The following is a 13528-nucleotide window of genomic DNA, read 5'->3' on the forward strand; positions in this document are numbered from 1 at the left end:
AAAATATGTCATTTTAGTTTTTACCAATGCTTCCAAGCTGGAACTTATTTCTGAGATCACGAGGTGAAACTGCAGTTTCACAAAGAATTAACAACACTTTTGAGAAATATCACTTATTAACCACTAGTCGTCGAGAAAAAGTTTTATTCTACATGGAGCGGGTCGCCCTCATGGGTGGCATGACATCTTCTATGTCATCCAATTCACAGTTAATGATCATGATAATAATAATGTTTACCTTATACAGTGCTTTTAGCCAATGCTCAAGGCACATTACAAAACATAGTAAACATAATATAAGAACAAAAAATAATTGAGATTTAATCCAAGATGGATTAAATGGAATGGAGAAAGACAGTAAAACAATACATAATATAAAAACAGTTTTTGTGTGAAGCGACAGCAGATAGTGAATAGATTTCATACATCCCGGCCAGTAGATGTCAGTATAACGTCCAAAACCAGTGATACTATTGGGATCAAAATAAGAGGCAGCTTATTGTTGGCAAAAAAACAATAGGCTTTTTATTATTTTATTAAGCATTTATTTTAAAAATTTAATTTTATTGCCCTGATTCTTGGACTGGTTTCCTAAAGCTTGAATAACCTTCCTCTTCAGTTGCAACTTCTGCCAATGCCCCCTGCACAAACAAAAAACAGATTTCTGGTCAAAATTATGCAGGTACAACATAGACATTACATATATAATGGAGTGTATGAGTTTAGTAGTGAGATATGGCATATTATGTATTTGATAAGTTGTGTACCCTATGTAGTTGCTTCAGGTTTGACGGGCTATACAAGCACAATGTAATATTACACATGTACATGCACTATTGACCTAACATAGAAGAACAGAAACACAAATACAACAGAATCACAGGCCATTCAACACAACATAAATTATCACATAATCAAAGAATCATAATTTCAGCTGTAATGACAGACATACGATGATAAACTTGTGAAACATAACCTGCAGCTTGAGGTCATTTCGAGCAGCCCATATCCTTATAGTGCACATAAAGTGCTGCGATGTTTGAATTAAAGGAACATAAAAATAATGTAAGAAATATTTACAACATTTGTGTATATATTATATACAGTATATATTATATTAAATGAGTACAGTATATGGAGAAAAGTGAAAGAACACCTGACCAATTCCACACATTACATTCTAAATACACAAAAATGAACATGGAGTTGGTCCCCCTCTCCAGCTACAACAGCTTCCAGACTTTTGGATTGTTTCAGTGGGAATTTTTGCCCATTCATCCAGGTCAGGCACTGATGTTAGATGAGAAGGCCTGTTTGTTTGTTTTTAACGCCATGCCAGCTTCTGTGGCTATTTTCATGTTGAGAAAAATTATGGTAAAACTACAGTATATCAGGTGTTTGCAATTCATTTTTGCTAAAAACTCAAAACTATATTTAGTGTAACTTTGTTAAAAATTTCTTTAAACGAGTTAAATGAATAAAAAAGGTTTCTTGCAGGGTTATAACCAGCACAATCTAATAAAACATGCTTCAATGATAGAGTTTTGACAAAGAACATTTTGGTTTTCTCCTAGTATTAAAAACTTGTGTCATCCTGGAATGGCCTATTCTGCAACTGGTATAAACAATCTGGGTCCAGAGGTGGACAGTAACAAAGTACATTTACTTGAGTACTGTACTTAAGTACACTTTTTGAGTACTGTACTTAAGTACACTTTTTGAGTACTGTACTTAAGTACACTTTTTGAGTACTGTACTTAAGTACACTTTTTGAGTATCTGTACTTTACTTGAGTATTATTTTTTCTGGAAACTTTTTACTTTAACTTCACTACATTTGAAAGACAAATATTGTACTTTTTACTCCACTACAATTCTGTCAAGGTCCTTGAGTAAAAAGTAACATCAGTCAGTGGATGATTTTGATTGCAGGGGTTGCATTTTGGTTGGAAATGAAAGTCGGGTTGACGTCAGACCCCTGCACCTGATTGACATCAGAACCCGACATCAGATTTACGTTGGATATTGATTGAAAATAAAAGTCGGGTTGACGTCAGAACCCGACTGATGTTGGTTTCTGACGTCAACCCGAGTTTTTAATTTTCAACCACAATACAACGTCTGTCCAACGTTGGAGATCAACGTCAATCTGACATTGGATTCAGACATAAACCTGATTTTCATTTTCAACGTTGGGTTTGGTTTTCTAAATGCGAATTTTGTCACTTTTTTGGAGCACACTAGCTTATAGATAACAGTAAGGTTAACATATTCATACTAAAAGCCAAAAAACTTTAAATAGGGCCATATTTGAGGGAACAGCCATTTGGGTGTCCGAAACCATTGTGGACGTTATTGGGAGCACTTATTCAATCTCACATTTAATCCCACTACTGGAACTGTGTTCTAGAAATAAATTTGATATTGATATGAGGGTAGGTGTGCAGGCATAGATTTAGAGGCATACGGTACTTTAAGTATTACATACAACAATGCAACAATAATAAAACAATGCATTGACATTTACTTTTTACTTTTGATACTTAAGTACTTTTAAAAACGAGTACTTCTGTACTTTTACTTAAGTAAAAATAGGTCTTTACAACTTTTACTTGTAACGGAGTAATATTTGACCAGCAGTATCTATACTTTCACTCAAGTAAGGAAGTTGTGTACTTCGTCCACCTCTGTCTGGGTCCCATTGGTTTGAGATTTGATAGAAACTTATTCTTTCAACATTTGGGCTGATTTCATGAAGTTTATTCATAGAACGTAAATCCCACTCGGTTTGCCATTTGTTATTTATATAGTAGTGATTTTTTTTTAGACCCATAGGAGGTACTGTGCAAATTTGGAAGTTAATAATGCCTCTTTGCGGCAGAGTATTTTTGTTTTGTTTTTTATTTACAAGGGGGGATTTTACAGATGTGTGTTTGTTCCAGTATGTTTAGACCCAATTTGAGATGCTGTAAATGTGGTTTGAACCATAGTCCAAAAGGTTGGATATGACTTAGTTTTTGTTCGTACAAACTTGTAAGAGGAGTTAAGAAAACAGGATGATGAGCTGGATTTCCTTTATTGGTCTTTAGCCTTACTGTGTATTGGCTTATTTGAGGCATCTGTTTTCAGTGTCCAGGAGTCAGATGTGTGATTTCCTGGCTGATCCAAATACTATACATAATCCAAACGTGAGTGTATTAGGTTCTTGTAGAGATTTAGAAGCACTGCACTCTCTGCACCCCATTTTGTTTTTGCTAAAAAATGTAAATATTCCTGACTTTGAGACATTTGTCCTTTAAAATTTGTATGCGAGGAATAAAACTTAATTTATTATCAAGGGTTATTCCAAGAAATTTGGTTTCCTTGACAACTCCGATATGTTCCCCATCCATGAATATCTCTGGATCAAGATGAAGAGATCGTAGCTGGCAAAAATGAATGCAAACCATTTTTGTCTTAAAATTTAAAAGCTTTTGATACTGATCAGGCCTGCATTTGGTTCATTATCGGCTGAATTTTCTGTGCAACGCTTTTCATGCATTCGCCTCTGTGGCAGATACCGATGTCATCAACATACACACTTCAATGGACATCTGACCCAATAGCTTTCGCAATGCCATTGATTTTGATACTAAAAGGAGTAACTGACATGATGCTTCCTTGTGGAAGTCCTAGTTATTCTTGTTTATGTGGGTCAGATAGGATATTACCTACTCTGACTTTAAAATGTCTGATTTAAAAAATGGCAATGAAAATCGGTAGGTGCCCTGTAAAACCAAGTTGATATAAATCCTTTAAAATCCCAAACTTCCAGGTGGTGTCATACGCTTTCTCCAGGTCGAAGAAAACAGCCGCTGCATGTTCTTTTTTGATAAAAGCAAGAGATAATCCATTGTGCTTCTTCCTTTTCTAAAGCCACATTGAACTTTACTTATTTTTTATTTATTTTTATTTTTTTTTTATTCCAAGATCAATGCAGAAGCCTTAAGGTTTCCCTTCACTGGAAGTTATTTTCCCTCCTCCACTAAACTTTACAGTTGGCACAATGCAGTCAGGCAGGGTACGTTCTCCAGCCATCCGGAAAACCCAGACTCGTCCATCGGCCTGTCAAACAGAGAAGTGTGATTCGTAACTCCACAGAACACGTTTCCACTGCTTCAGAGAGGCTTGCATGCAGCTGCTCGGCCATGGATACCCATTCCATGAAGCTCCCGCCGCACAGTTTTTGTGCTGATATTAATGGAAGTGGAAGTTTGAAAATCTTCATTGACGGAATCAACAGAGCGTTGGCGATTCTTGCACTCCATGTGCCTCAGCACTCGGTGATCCCGCTCTGCGATTATGTCGTCTTCAGCATTGTGGCGGAGTTCCTACTGTTCCTAAACACTTTCACTTTTCAATAATTCCACTAACAGTTGACCGTGGGAACATTTAGCAGGGATGAAATTTCACAGACTGATTTATTAAAGGTGGCATCCAATCACAGTACCATGCTTGAATTCACTGAGCTCTTCAGAACAACACCAGAGCCCGTCTACGGAGAGCCTGCCCATTCCATATTAAGTGCTATTGTACCGAATTTTGGTTGTAGTTCCACCAGAGTTCCACTGGGGGCGATCGCCCATGAGTGCAAAATGAATGGGAGTCTATGGGGCTAGACGGCTAAATGTGTCTCTTTCACCCGATTGCTGTTGAGAAATCTCAGATTTGATTGTAGGTTTTGCAAGTTCAACATGGGTTATAGGTCGAAAGTTGAATGAACGAGTACTTATGTCCTTTCGATTTCTTACAGGTTGAGTTGTTGTTGCCCATAACACGCTAGCATTCTGCTAATGAACGCTGATTGGTCAGTGGAGGACTGATTACGACCAGAGATACCGCTTGATGGCATCGTGGCATCCGAAGCGGACCAGAAACAAACAAAACAAAAACTCTTCTAGCACGTGTATTTACCTGTGTCGGCTGTGTTGTCGATGCCCCGAGTGAAAAGAAAGTGCAGAGCGCGAACGCACCAAAGTGACTGAAGGACTGCCGTAAAGCAGTATCTCTGGTCGTACAATGTGTATGACGTCATTGACATTTTAAAAGACTTTTTAAAGCAAATAAGTGACTCTAAAAAATCTAACACCCAGCAATGTGTAATTTCTTTGCATCTCCTTTCGAATACAACATTCAAATTACTAGACAAAAAATTATATCCTGAGAAAAGTGGATTTTGACGTGTATAGCGCCATAGACCTCCATTCATTCTGAACTCGTCCTGTGAGCGCCCTCATATGGAACCAGAGTGGAACTGCGACCAGTTCAGAAGCCGGAAGTTTACTGAGAGTGAAACTTCTCCCCTTATTAGACATTCTCTGACGACACATTTTTCACAAATGTTTGGCTAGGTGCTTGATTTTATACACCTGTAGCAATGGGTCTGACTGAAACACCTGAATTCGATCATTAAGAGGTATGTCCCAATACTTTTGTCCATATAGTGCATGTATTATAGACTATTGTTCAAAGGTTTGGGGTCAGTAGGATTTAAAAAAAATAATAATTAATACTTTTATTTAGCAAGGGCACAGAACTTATATTTATAATGTTACAAAAATTTCTATTTCAAATAAATGCTTTTCTTTTTAACTTTTTACTTATCAAAGAATCCCGGAAAAAAATAACATGGTTTCCACAAAAATACTGAGCAACAAAACCGTTTTGAACATTGATAATAGGGTTGTGCCGATAGAGAGTATTGTGATTCATGTATTGAAGATTGCCTTTGACGATGTCAAGACATTAATTGGGTCGTTTTCCCAATAATGTATTAAACTATTGTTATTATTATTATTATTATTATTATCAGGCTAGTGCTATCAAATTAATATTAGCACCTACAATTCATTTCCCCTTCCCTAATTTTAGAACGACACCAACACACTTGCACACGAGTGTATGAGGATTGAGGACTTCTAAAAGAAAATGTTTTTAAAACAGACTACAAAACTATATCCCACATCAAAATTGAATTGTAAGATGATCTATTCACAAATTGTCAAGAGTGCTTGTTATTAAAGAGACACATAATTCTTATACAGTTTGAGCCAAGGTGAAAATTGCATCGTTTTATTCAATCAATACAATTACAAATGAATAATAATAATAATAAAATTAAATAGGCCTAATAACAGTCTTTTGGTCCGAACACAGCACAATAATCAGTCATGGATGAAAATCAAAAGCAGCAATAAACACTGACCTAAAAACCTTTTTAACAAGAAAAATTGATTCTTCTTTCTTTCACTATCATTAATGTATGGTCCACAAGAGAAATATTAAGCCAATAAATTAAGATAGTAGATTAATTTCTCATAGTGCCTGAGAGAATTATTGCGCCATGCAGTGTCAGGATTGCCAAAAGCTCAAGGAGTTTTTGCTTTCTCTTTCACTTTCAGGGAATAATTGACTGTGTTTTGAGACTCCTTCATGGGCGTAACTCTTATGAAGTTTGTAAATAACGTGTGATACTGTTGACTCGCCTTTTGGGTGAAATATTTCTATGTGAAGTGATTTTTCTTTATCACCAACTCCATCTTTGCTCGCAAAATAGTAGAAAAAGATCAAATAATCAAATAAATGAGTAAATTATTGATGAAATAAGTACACTAAGAGACTTCTTTCAAGAACATTACAAATCTTGCCCAACCCCAAACTTTTGAACAGTAGTGTGTTTGTTCATTAATATATTCATTTATTTATAAGGGTGAACTAACCATCTAAATAAGGATTGAAATTCAGATGATACTTGCCTCATTTCCTTGATTAGCTCCAACTGTTCTCACATCTATCTGAGGAGAAGGCACATTGGTTACAGGCTCACTTCCATCTGGACTCTGTGTGTCTTTCTGCTCCTTTTTGTCCACGGTAGATACATCTTTCTCCTTTTCCTCAACTTTCACTTCAGGCTCTGCATTTTCCTCTGTACTAGGGTCCACCTCCTGTGTCCGCTGCTGAAAATCAGTCTCATCATCCCTGGACGTGTTACCTGCAGCACGTACAGTCTCTACCCGGACCCTCTGGGTCCCTCTGGGCGAGACGGATAAATCCTGCCGGAGCTCCATGCTTCTGTCCTCCTGTCTATTTAGTTGGTTTCCTGCTTGATTCACTCTGTTGCCATTGTCCTGGCGTATTTGTAGTTGCTGTAGGGCATCACCCCCTTCCCAGACGTCCTCACGCTCCCTTAGTTGAGGAGCTTGGCGCTGTCCTACCGCAGGAGGCGGCGGGTCCCCTCTCCAGCCCATCCGTGGCAAGCGTACTGCTTGATATATAGCTGCCTGAGCACCTCCATACATAGACACCTGAGAAGAGCAAAGATGACTTAGTATGTTTTTTTAACCAATAAGATATTTAACAAGTTTTCTGTTCCCAGCTCTTACTAAGATGGCTAATGCAATAGTAAGCAGCACAGGTATCTGGAGAGTGAATGGTAGATCCTTCAACAGCGCTCTCAGGAACTCACTGATGCTTTCCCCAATTTGCTTCAAGGGATCTGTGATGAAGCTGGTTATGGTGACCGTGATAGCCTGAAATATAAACCCCACAAAATTCGCATTAATGCATTTCTTTTTCATCTCTTATAACCGCTTTTGGAACAAACCGGTATCTGCAAGAATAAATAATATAATAAATATAATATAACAAAATTTATTGAAAATGTTCTCTCTAGTACTTCTCAAAACAGCACAAACAGTAATACTGTGACATTATTACAATGTAAAATGACTGTTTTGTATTTGAATATGATCAAAGCTGAGTTTTCAGCATCATTACTCCAGTCTTCAGTGTCACATGATCCTTCAGAAATCATTCTAATATGATGATTTGATGTGTGTGCACCAACTTGGATTGGTTTAATACAGAGGACAAATTCCGATTTGGCTTACCATTCTTGGCCTTCACGTCACTTTCACTTTATTATTGTCACAATACCAGGATGTGTGCATAGCACACAGACAGACAAAGATTCAGAAGAAGATAATTCCAATACAAAGTTTAATCCAAACAGGCAATGACAGGGCAGAGACACACATCTAACGTGAACGAGACCGAACAGAGAATGAATGTGAGGGTACAACTTAAGTAGGAGCACAAACGAGACTATAAACAAATGAGAAGCGGGAAAACTGAACAAAGGAAGACTAATGAAAAGCGAAACTAACTATGTAACGTGACAATTTTTTAGTTCAGAGTGGAGGTATCTGTTTTTTATTTATCTAAATTGTTTATAGTACTATTTTTTGCAATTACACAGATTTTACATTCAATATACAAGCTTCAAAAATGATCATCTGATTAGTCAGAAATCAACCATAACAATATTTTTCGGTATCAACAATATCCATTATAGTCATTCAAATTTCAGTCATTGGAAATTAAAAGATACAAACCTTTGTTGGAGGCACATGCAAAATGGGGTTCACCAATAGGACCTCGTAATACATTTTGCAAGGATCATCTTGAAGAGTCCATGTCCGTCTGTACCACTCTAAATCAATAAGGAGTTACAACAGTTCATCCCTATTAGTCATTATTTACTCAACTTCGTGTCATTTAAAAATTGCATTTTTGTTCTTTTTGAAGCTTGAAAATATCTATGTGTAGGTTCTTCAAAATTCTACATTTATGTTCCATATCAAATTAATTTGGAATGACAAAAGTGAATAAATAATAAAAATTTTGAGTAACATATCCCTTTAACAGGAAGCACCTCACCTGATAAACTGTCCTTCCAGTCCAGTTCCTTCACCCCCGTACATTTGCCATTGAAGTTCTCCACATCCACAATCTTCTTCTTGTGTTCCGCAAAGGCAACCTAGCCAAGAGGAAATGTTTTTTAACACACACACCCATTTTATTCCCTTCAATAGCTATGTTTCCATCTAAAGTTGTGAATTTAACTATGGCCGTCTGCCGGAAGTTAGTTATTTTAGTCGATAAAGTTTTAAATATGGATATTTTTCTTACACGAACGCAACGCTTCACTTCAGAAGGCCTTTATTAACCCACCAGAGCAGTGTGGAGCACTTTAATCACGGATGGATGCACTTTGATGGACTTCCAAAAAAAGATACCCATTCAATCCCATTATAAAGCTTGGAAGAGCCAGGACATTTTATTTTTAATAGAACTCCGTCTGAAAGAAGAATGTCATATACACCTAATTTTTATTTTTGGGTGAACTATCCCTTTAAGCTCGGGCATTTTAGAATAATCAAAGCAACATTTGAGATGCTGTGCGATGAAACTGATCCGCTGGTTAGTTCAGTTCTCCAATCACATCCACTGTTGAGGCAAAGTCAAAGAGTTTTTTATTGTGCATCGAGGGATTTATATCGCAGTTTATGCCCATGTCTTCTTATCAAATAAAAAACGTATCAATGCCTCAATTGAGCGCATGTTTTAGAATTGATTCATTTGCATCCAATGTTTTTGTCATGCCATATTCCAAAATGTGCATAAAAATAGGTGGATGGAAACAAAGCTATTTTCAACTGTCGAATACCGGTTTAGCAAAAATGACACTCAACAGTATTTTGTGCAAAAATGATTACCATATAAAGATGGAACCAATTCCAGATCAAGCTAATAAAAAAGCAAACAGCAAACATTCTCCTGAACTGGACAAACCAGGACACCACAGACCAGAGTTCAGTGCAGATAACGGCTACGACAATCAGAACAATCAAAGAAACCTGTGGACAAAATACAGCACATATTCATTTATTAATATTAATACAATTAGTTTGTTTATCTCTGAAAGGCTTATACAAAAACTGACCCTCAGGGCTGTATCAGCATCCACATAAAACGTGTCTTCGAAACGCCATTTCCAGGCTTCATGGTTGTGGCGTTTGAATTTGACCAGAATTTGACTGAGCGCCTCATCCATGGCTCCAGTGGTCCAGTCGTTTTCTTCGTTCAAAAGCTTCTGGATCTCTGCCAGCGATTGCTTGGACAGCTTCACCATGGCGTCATAGTGCATGGCTGTTTTTACATCATCAGGCTAAAGATTTTAAAACAGCAAAAGTTGTAAAACCTTAACCAATGCAGAGTAATGTTGTGATGAAAACAAAGTCACATACCAGGCCAAGTTTTGAAGTTTCTTTAAGGAGCTTGGAAAGGAATCGTTTGAATACTGGAAGACATACTGGCTTTGAAGAGGTTGCAGTTCCCTTGTTTTTGAGTTCATCAAACTAAAACAGAGGTAGCAGCGAGAAATAATATTTTTCAGTCATTCAAAAAAGTGTTGGATGACAATTAGTACCATGGTACAGTATAGTCTTCATTGCTTCAAAAATACCATGATAAAACCATTGTGTACCATGTCCAAACATCATGGCAGAACCATTTTGTTAGCAAGGTCTAAATGAATAAATGTTCTAAACAGGTGTATTTCGATATTTGTCACCTCTTTCTGCAAAATCTCTAGTTTATTGTTGCACTCAGATGCATCAGATTGTGGCACATCACAGGACTCTGAGCTGAATTCCCTTCTCTTGGTTGGCACATTCTGGTAACTGGCAGACTGTGAAACATTAAAAATTCATAGAAATTGTTAGGATGTGATGTATACAGTATTTGAATTTCCTGCATAAAATGACAGTACTTGCAAGACCTTATATGAATCACACTTTGCCAACATGTCAGAATAATGATAGTTCAGCTGTTCAGCCACGGCTCACTGTAAATCAAACTGTCTATAAGAAATTATTTAATCAAGTAACCGAGGTACAGTCACATTAACCGTTATCAGCTAATTTGTTGTGGATTTCACAAAGTTGCTCAGGTGAATTTGCCACATTGCCCAACAGAAAGCTGCTTGGTTTGAAAAGTAATTTCTGGGTGAGCTGCACTTCATTGCTACACTATTGACAATAGACAATGGACCTTTTTGCTTGTGAGAGTAGTGGACACAAGAATCGCTTGTGTCAATTTGCAAAAAATGATAATAAAATTGTCAGATTTGTGAACCACATTAACAAAAAAAAGGGGGGGGGGACAATTCGTCCACAAGTTATTTTGAAACAGGGGGATTTAACTGGCCAATAAAATACATATTAATAAACGTGCAATGTGGACAGCAGACCAAGGGCCAAGGTCAAGGATTTTCCCTAAAGAATTTATCCTTTCGTGGTCTGAAAAAGAAAGGTTTTTAGAACACCTTCATTAGAACGGCATGGTGGGTACCAAGCTAACAGGAACGTTCTCAGAACTTGAGCTAACGTTTTGACATGGTTCTCTCAAAGTTATGAACAAACATTCTTCCAGTAACGTTAATAGAATGTTCACTCTTGTCTTAAATAAGGTCCCCAAACGTTAGCACAAAAACAAAGATCTTTTTTTTTTTCCTGAAACGTTGGACGTTCGCTTAGGAGTTTTGAATGTTAACCTAATTGTTTCAGAAAATTCAAAACATTCCCATAACGTTTGCAAAATGATAAAATGAAATGAAAAGCCGGACGTTTCGAACATTCATAGTTCGTTAAAACGTTCTAAGAACATATTTTGTTAGCTGGGTAATAAATGACGGAAATTTCATTTTTGGGCGAGCTACCCCTTTAAAGTGGAAATGAAGCAGTCAGTCAAAAATGTGGCACTGCAAGATGGCGGCGCCCGTGCTCCAAAAGCCATAACAAAACATCCCTTTTTCTTTCAAATGGTCACATTAATCGTGTTTGTACATTTTATTTATTAAAGTGGAAATCATTTTACTAAATAATGTAAACTTGACTGACTGCTTCATTTCCACTTTAAATTTTAAATCAACGATAAGTTCGTAAAATCTTAAAATATGTGCCACATTGTGGTGATATTTACGATTTAAAGTTTAAAATGAGTCTATTTTTACAGGGGGGAAATTTGATTAAGTATTTAAATTCCCTGCAAGCACTGTAATACGGTAACGTTAATTAAGTTTTTTGTTTTTTTGTTTACCTCTGTGGGTTTTCTCATGCGCTTTGTCGTTGGGTCGTAGTTGATCATGTCAAATGGATCGATCCATGCATCATCATCATCCTGGTGGATATTTGCATTTGCATTAACAAACAGACTACAGAAAATAAAGAAACTCCAGAATCTAAACGACGAACAGCTTGGCAACTTCATAATCCCAACTGGAACAGACCATGAGAAAACTCAGACTTAATGGTAAAACTACTGATAGATTCTTAAAAATGTAAGTTCAGATTCAGCTTTCTGGGATATTTTATTTTACTACATGTTATCCAGATCACCCGTTTATCTATCCTACATGTACTAAATGCATCTATCGGCCGGCTAAAAGTTACCCAATGATGGCTAAATAGAACAAAATAATGGAATACTTGTAGAAAAATCGATCGCACTAGCCTAGGCAAACATTTCCTTAGCCTACACCATGGCCTTACACGCTGGAAGAGAGCTGTCATTTACTGCCACATAGAATACACGCATAGATTCATAATCGCAATTGTTAAAAAAAATCCAATACGGATTCTAAATACTCATATCTATGTGGAGTCTTGAAGAAGTTTCTTCTTTAGTGTAACGCCAAGAGCTGAAGTGTCACTCATCGCCCCCAGGTGGACAGCGTTATATGTAACATTCATTCTTCACCACTATACAATTTGTTTCCCTCTTATCAACTCCTTCTGGGTTTCGTCGGTCTCCTCCTCCGTTGGACTTTTGCAGTGGGTGTCACTGCTTCGTTGACCAGCTGTCTCTGTGTATTTAAGCCCTCTGTTTCTCAATTCATGGCTCTGCGTCGTCAGTGTTAAGGTATGTAGTGTTTCTTGTTCTTGATGTTTATTAAATCACTTTATCGTTTTGTCTGCATCATGCATCTCGTTTTTTGGATTAAGACTACACGTTATCAGTGACAATTAAAGCACTAGAACATTATAAATCAACTTTATGTGACAGTTAGGAAGAGAAAGATATGGAAGCTTGTTTCCGCCACAGAATAAAACATTTTAAAAGATAATTGCGTTTTATTTTATATCAAAAAGATATAAAGTCAGAATTGCATGATATAAAGTCGCAATTGCGTGTTATAAAGTCAGAATTGTGAGATATAAAGTCAGAATTGCGTGAAATAAAGTCGCAATTGCGTATTATAAAGTCAGAACTGCGAGATATAAAGTCAGAATTGCGTGAAATAAGGTCGCAATTGCGTCTTATAAAGTCAGAATTCTGACTTTTTTTCTCGCAATTGCGACTTTATATCACGCAATTCTGACTTTATAATTCGCAATTAGGAGCTATAAAGTCAGAATTGCATGATATAAAGTCGCAATTGCGTGTTATAAAGTCAGAATTGTGAGATATAAACTATTGAGGTAAAAAAAAAAAAAGTCCGTCTTTTTTCCCCCTTAGAATTGGACTTTATATCTCACAATTGTGAGTTTATATCTCACAATTTTGAGAAAATATATCAGTATTGCGAGATATAAAGTCGCAATTATGTGTTATAAAGTCAGAATTGCGTGATATAAAGTCGCAATTAC

The 13528-nt window shown here is 36.7% G+C and overlaps 1 protein-coding gene across 3 annotated transcripts; it reads right to left on the bottom strand.

Moving 5' to 3' along the window:
- Window positions 1–129: 129 nt before the first annotated feature.
- On the bottom strand, window positions 130–12602 carry clcc1 (chloride channel CLIC-like 1). Of its 3 annotated transcripts, none has more exons than XM_084117224.1 (11): window positions 11979–12602; window positions 10453–10569; window positions 10127–10237; window positions 9823–10047; window positions 9596–9736; window positions 8757–8856; window positions 8432–8529; window positions 7421–7567; window positions 6794–7342; window positions 768–841; window positions 130–641 (listed from the first exon to the last, which is right to left on the bottom strand). In XM_084117224.1, exons 1-10 carry the CDS (start codon window positions 12147–12149, stop codon window positions 782–784), a joined length of 1719 nt encoding a protein of 572 aa, XP_083973350.1. In that variant the 5' UTR covers window positions 12150–12602; the 3' UTR covers window positions 130–641; window positions 768–781. The 3 variants fall into 3 exon arrangements, with proteins under 3 accessions (XP_083973350.1, XP_083973349.1, XP_083973348.1); XM_084117222.1 differs by lacking the exon at window positions 768–841 and adding an exon at window positions 977–1030 and having other exon boundaries at window positions 422–641; XM_084117223.1 differs by lacking the exon at window positions 768–841.
- Window positions 12603–13528: the final 926 nt, after the last annotated feature.

Source organism: Abramis brama (genome assembly GCF_963993115.1).
Source record: "Abramis brama genome assembly, chromosome: 6".
NCBI classification, from domain to species: domain Eukaryota; kingdom Metazoa; phylum Chordata; class Actinopteri; order Cypriniformes; family Leuciscidae; genus Abramis; species Abramis brama.

Excerpts from the sequence above, each read along its gene's own strand:
- clcc1 (XM_084117222.1), bottom strand. The coding sequence starts at position 12,149 with ATGAAGTTGCCAAGCTGTTCGTCGTTTAGATTCTGGAGTTTCTTTATT. Across the intron at positions 10,570-11,978 it reads GCATGAGAAAACCCACAGAG|TCTGCCAGTTACCAGAATGT; the intron begins GTAAACAAAAAA and ends AATGTTTCACAG. Across the intron at positions 8,857-9,595 it reads ATTGGTTCCATCTTTATATG|GTTGCCTTTGCGGAACACAA; the intron begins GTAATCATTTTT and ends CCTCTTGGCTAG.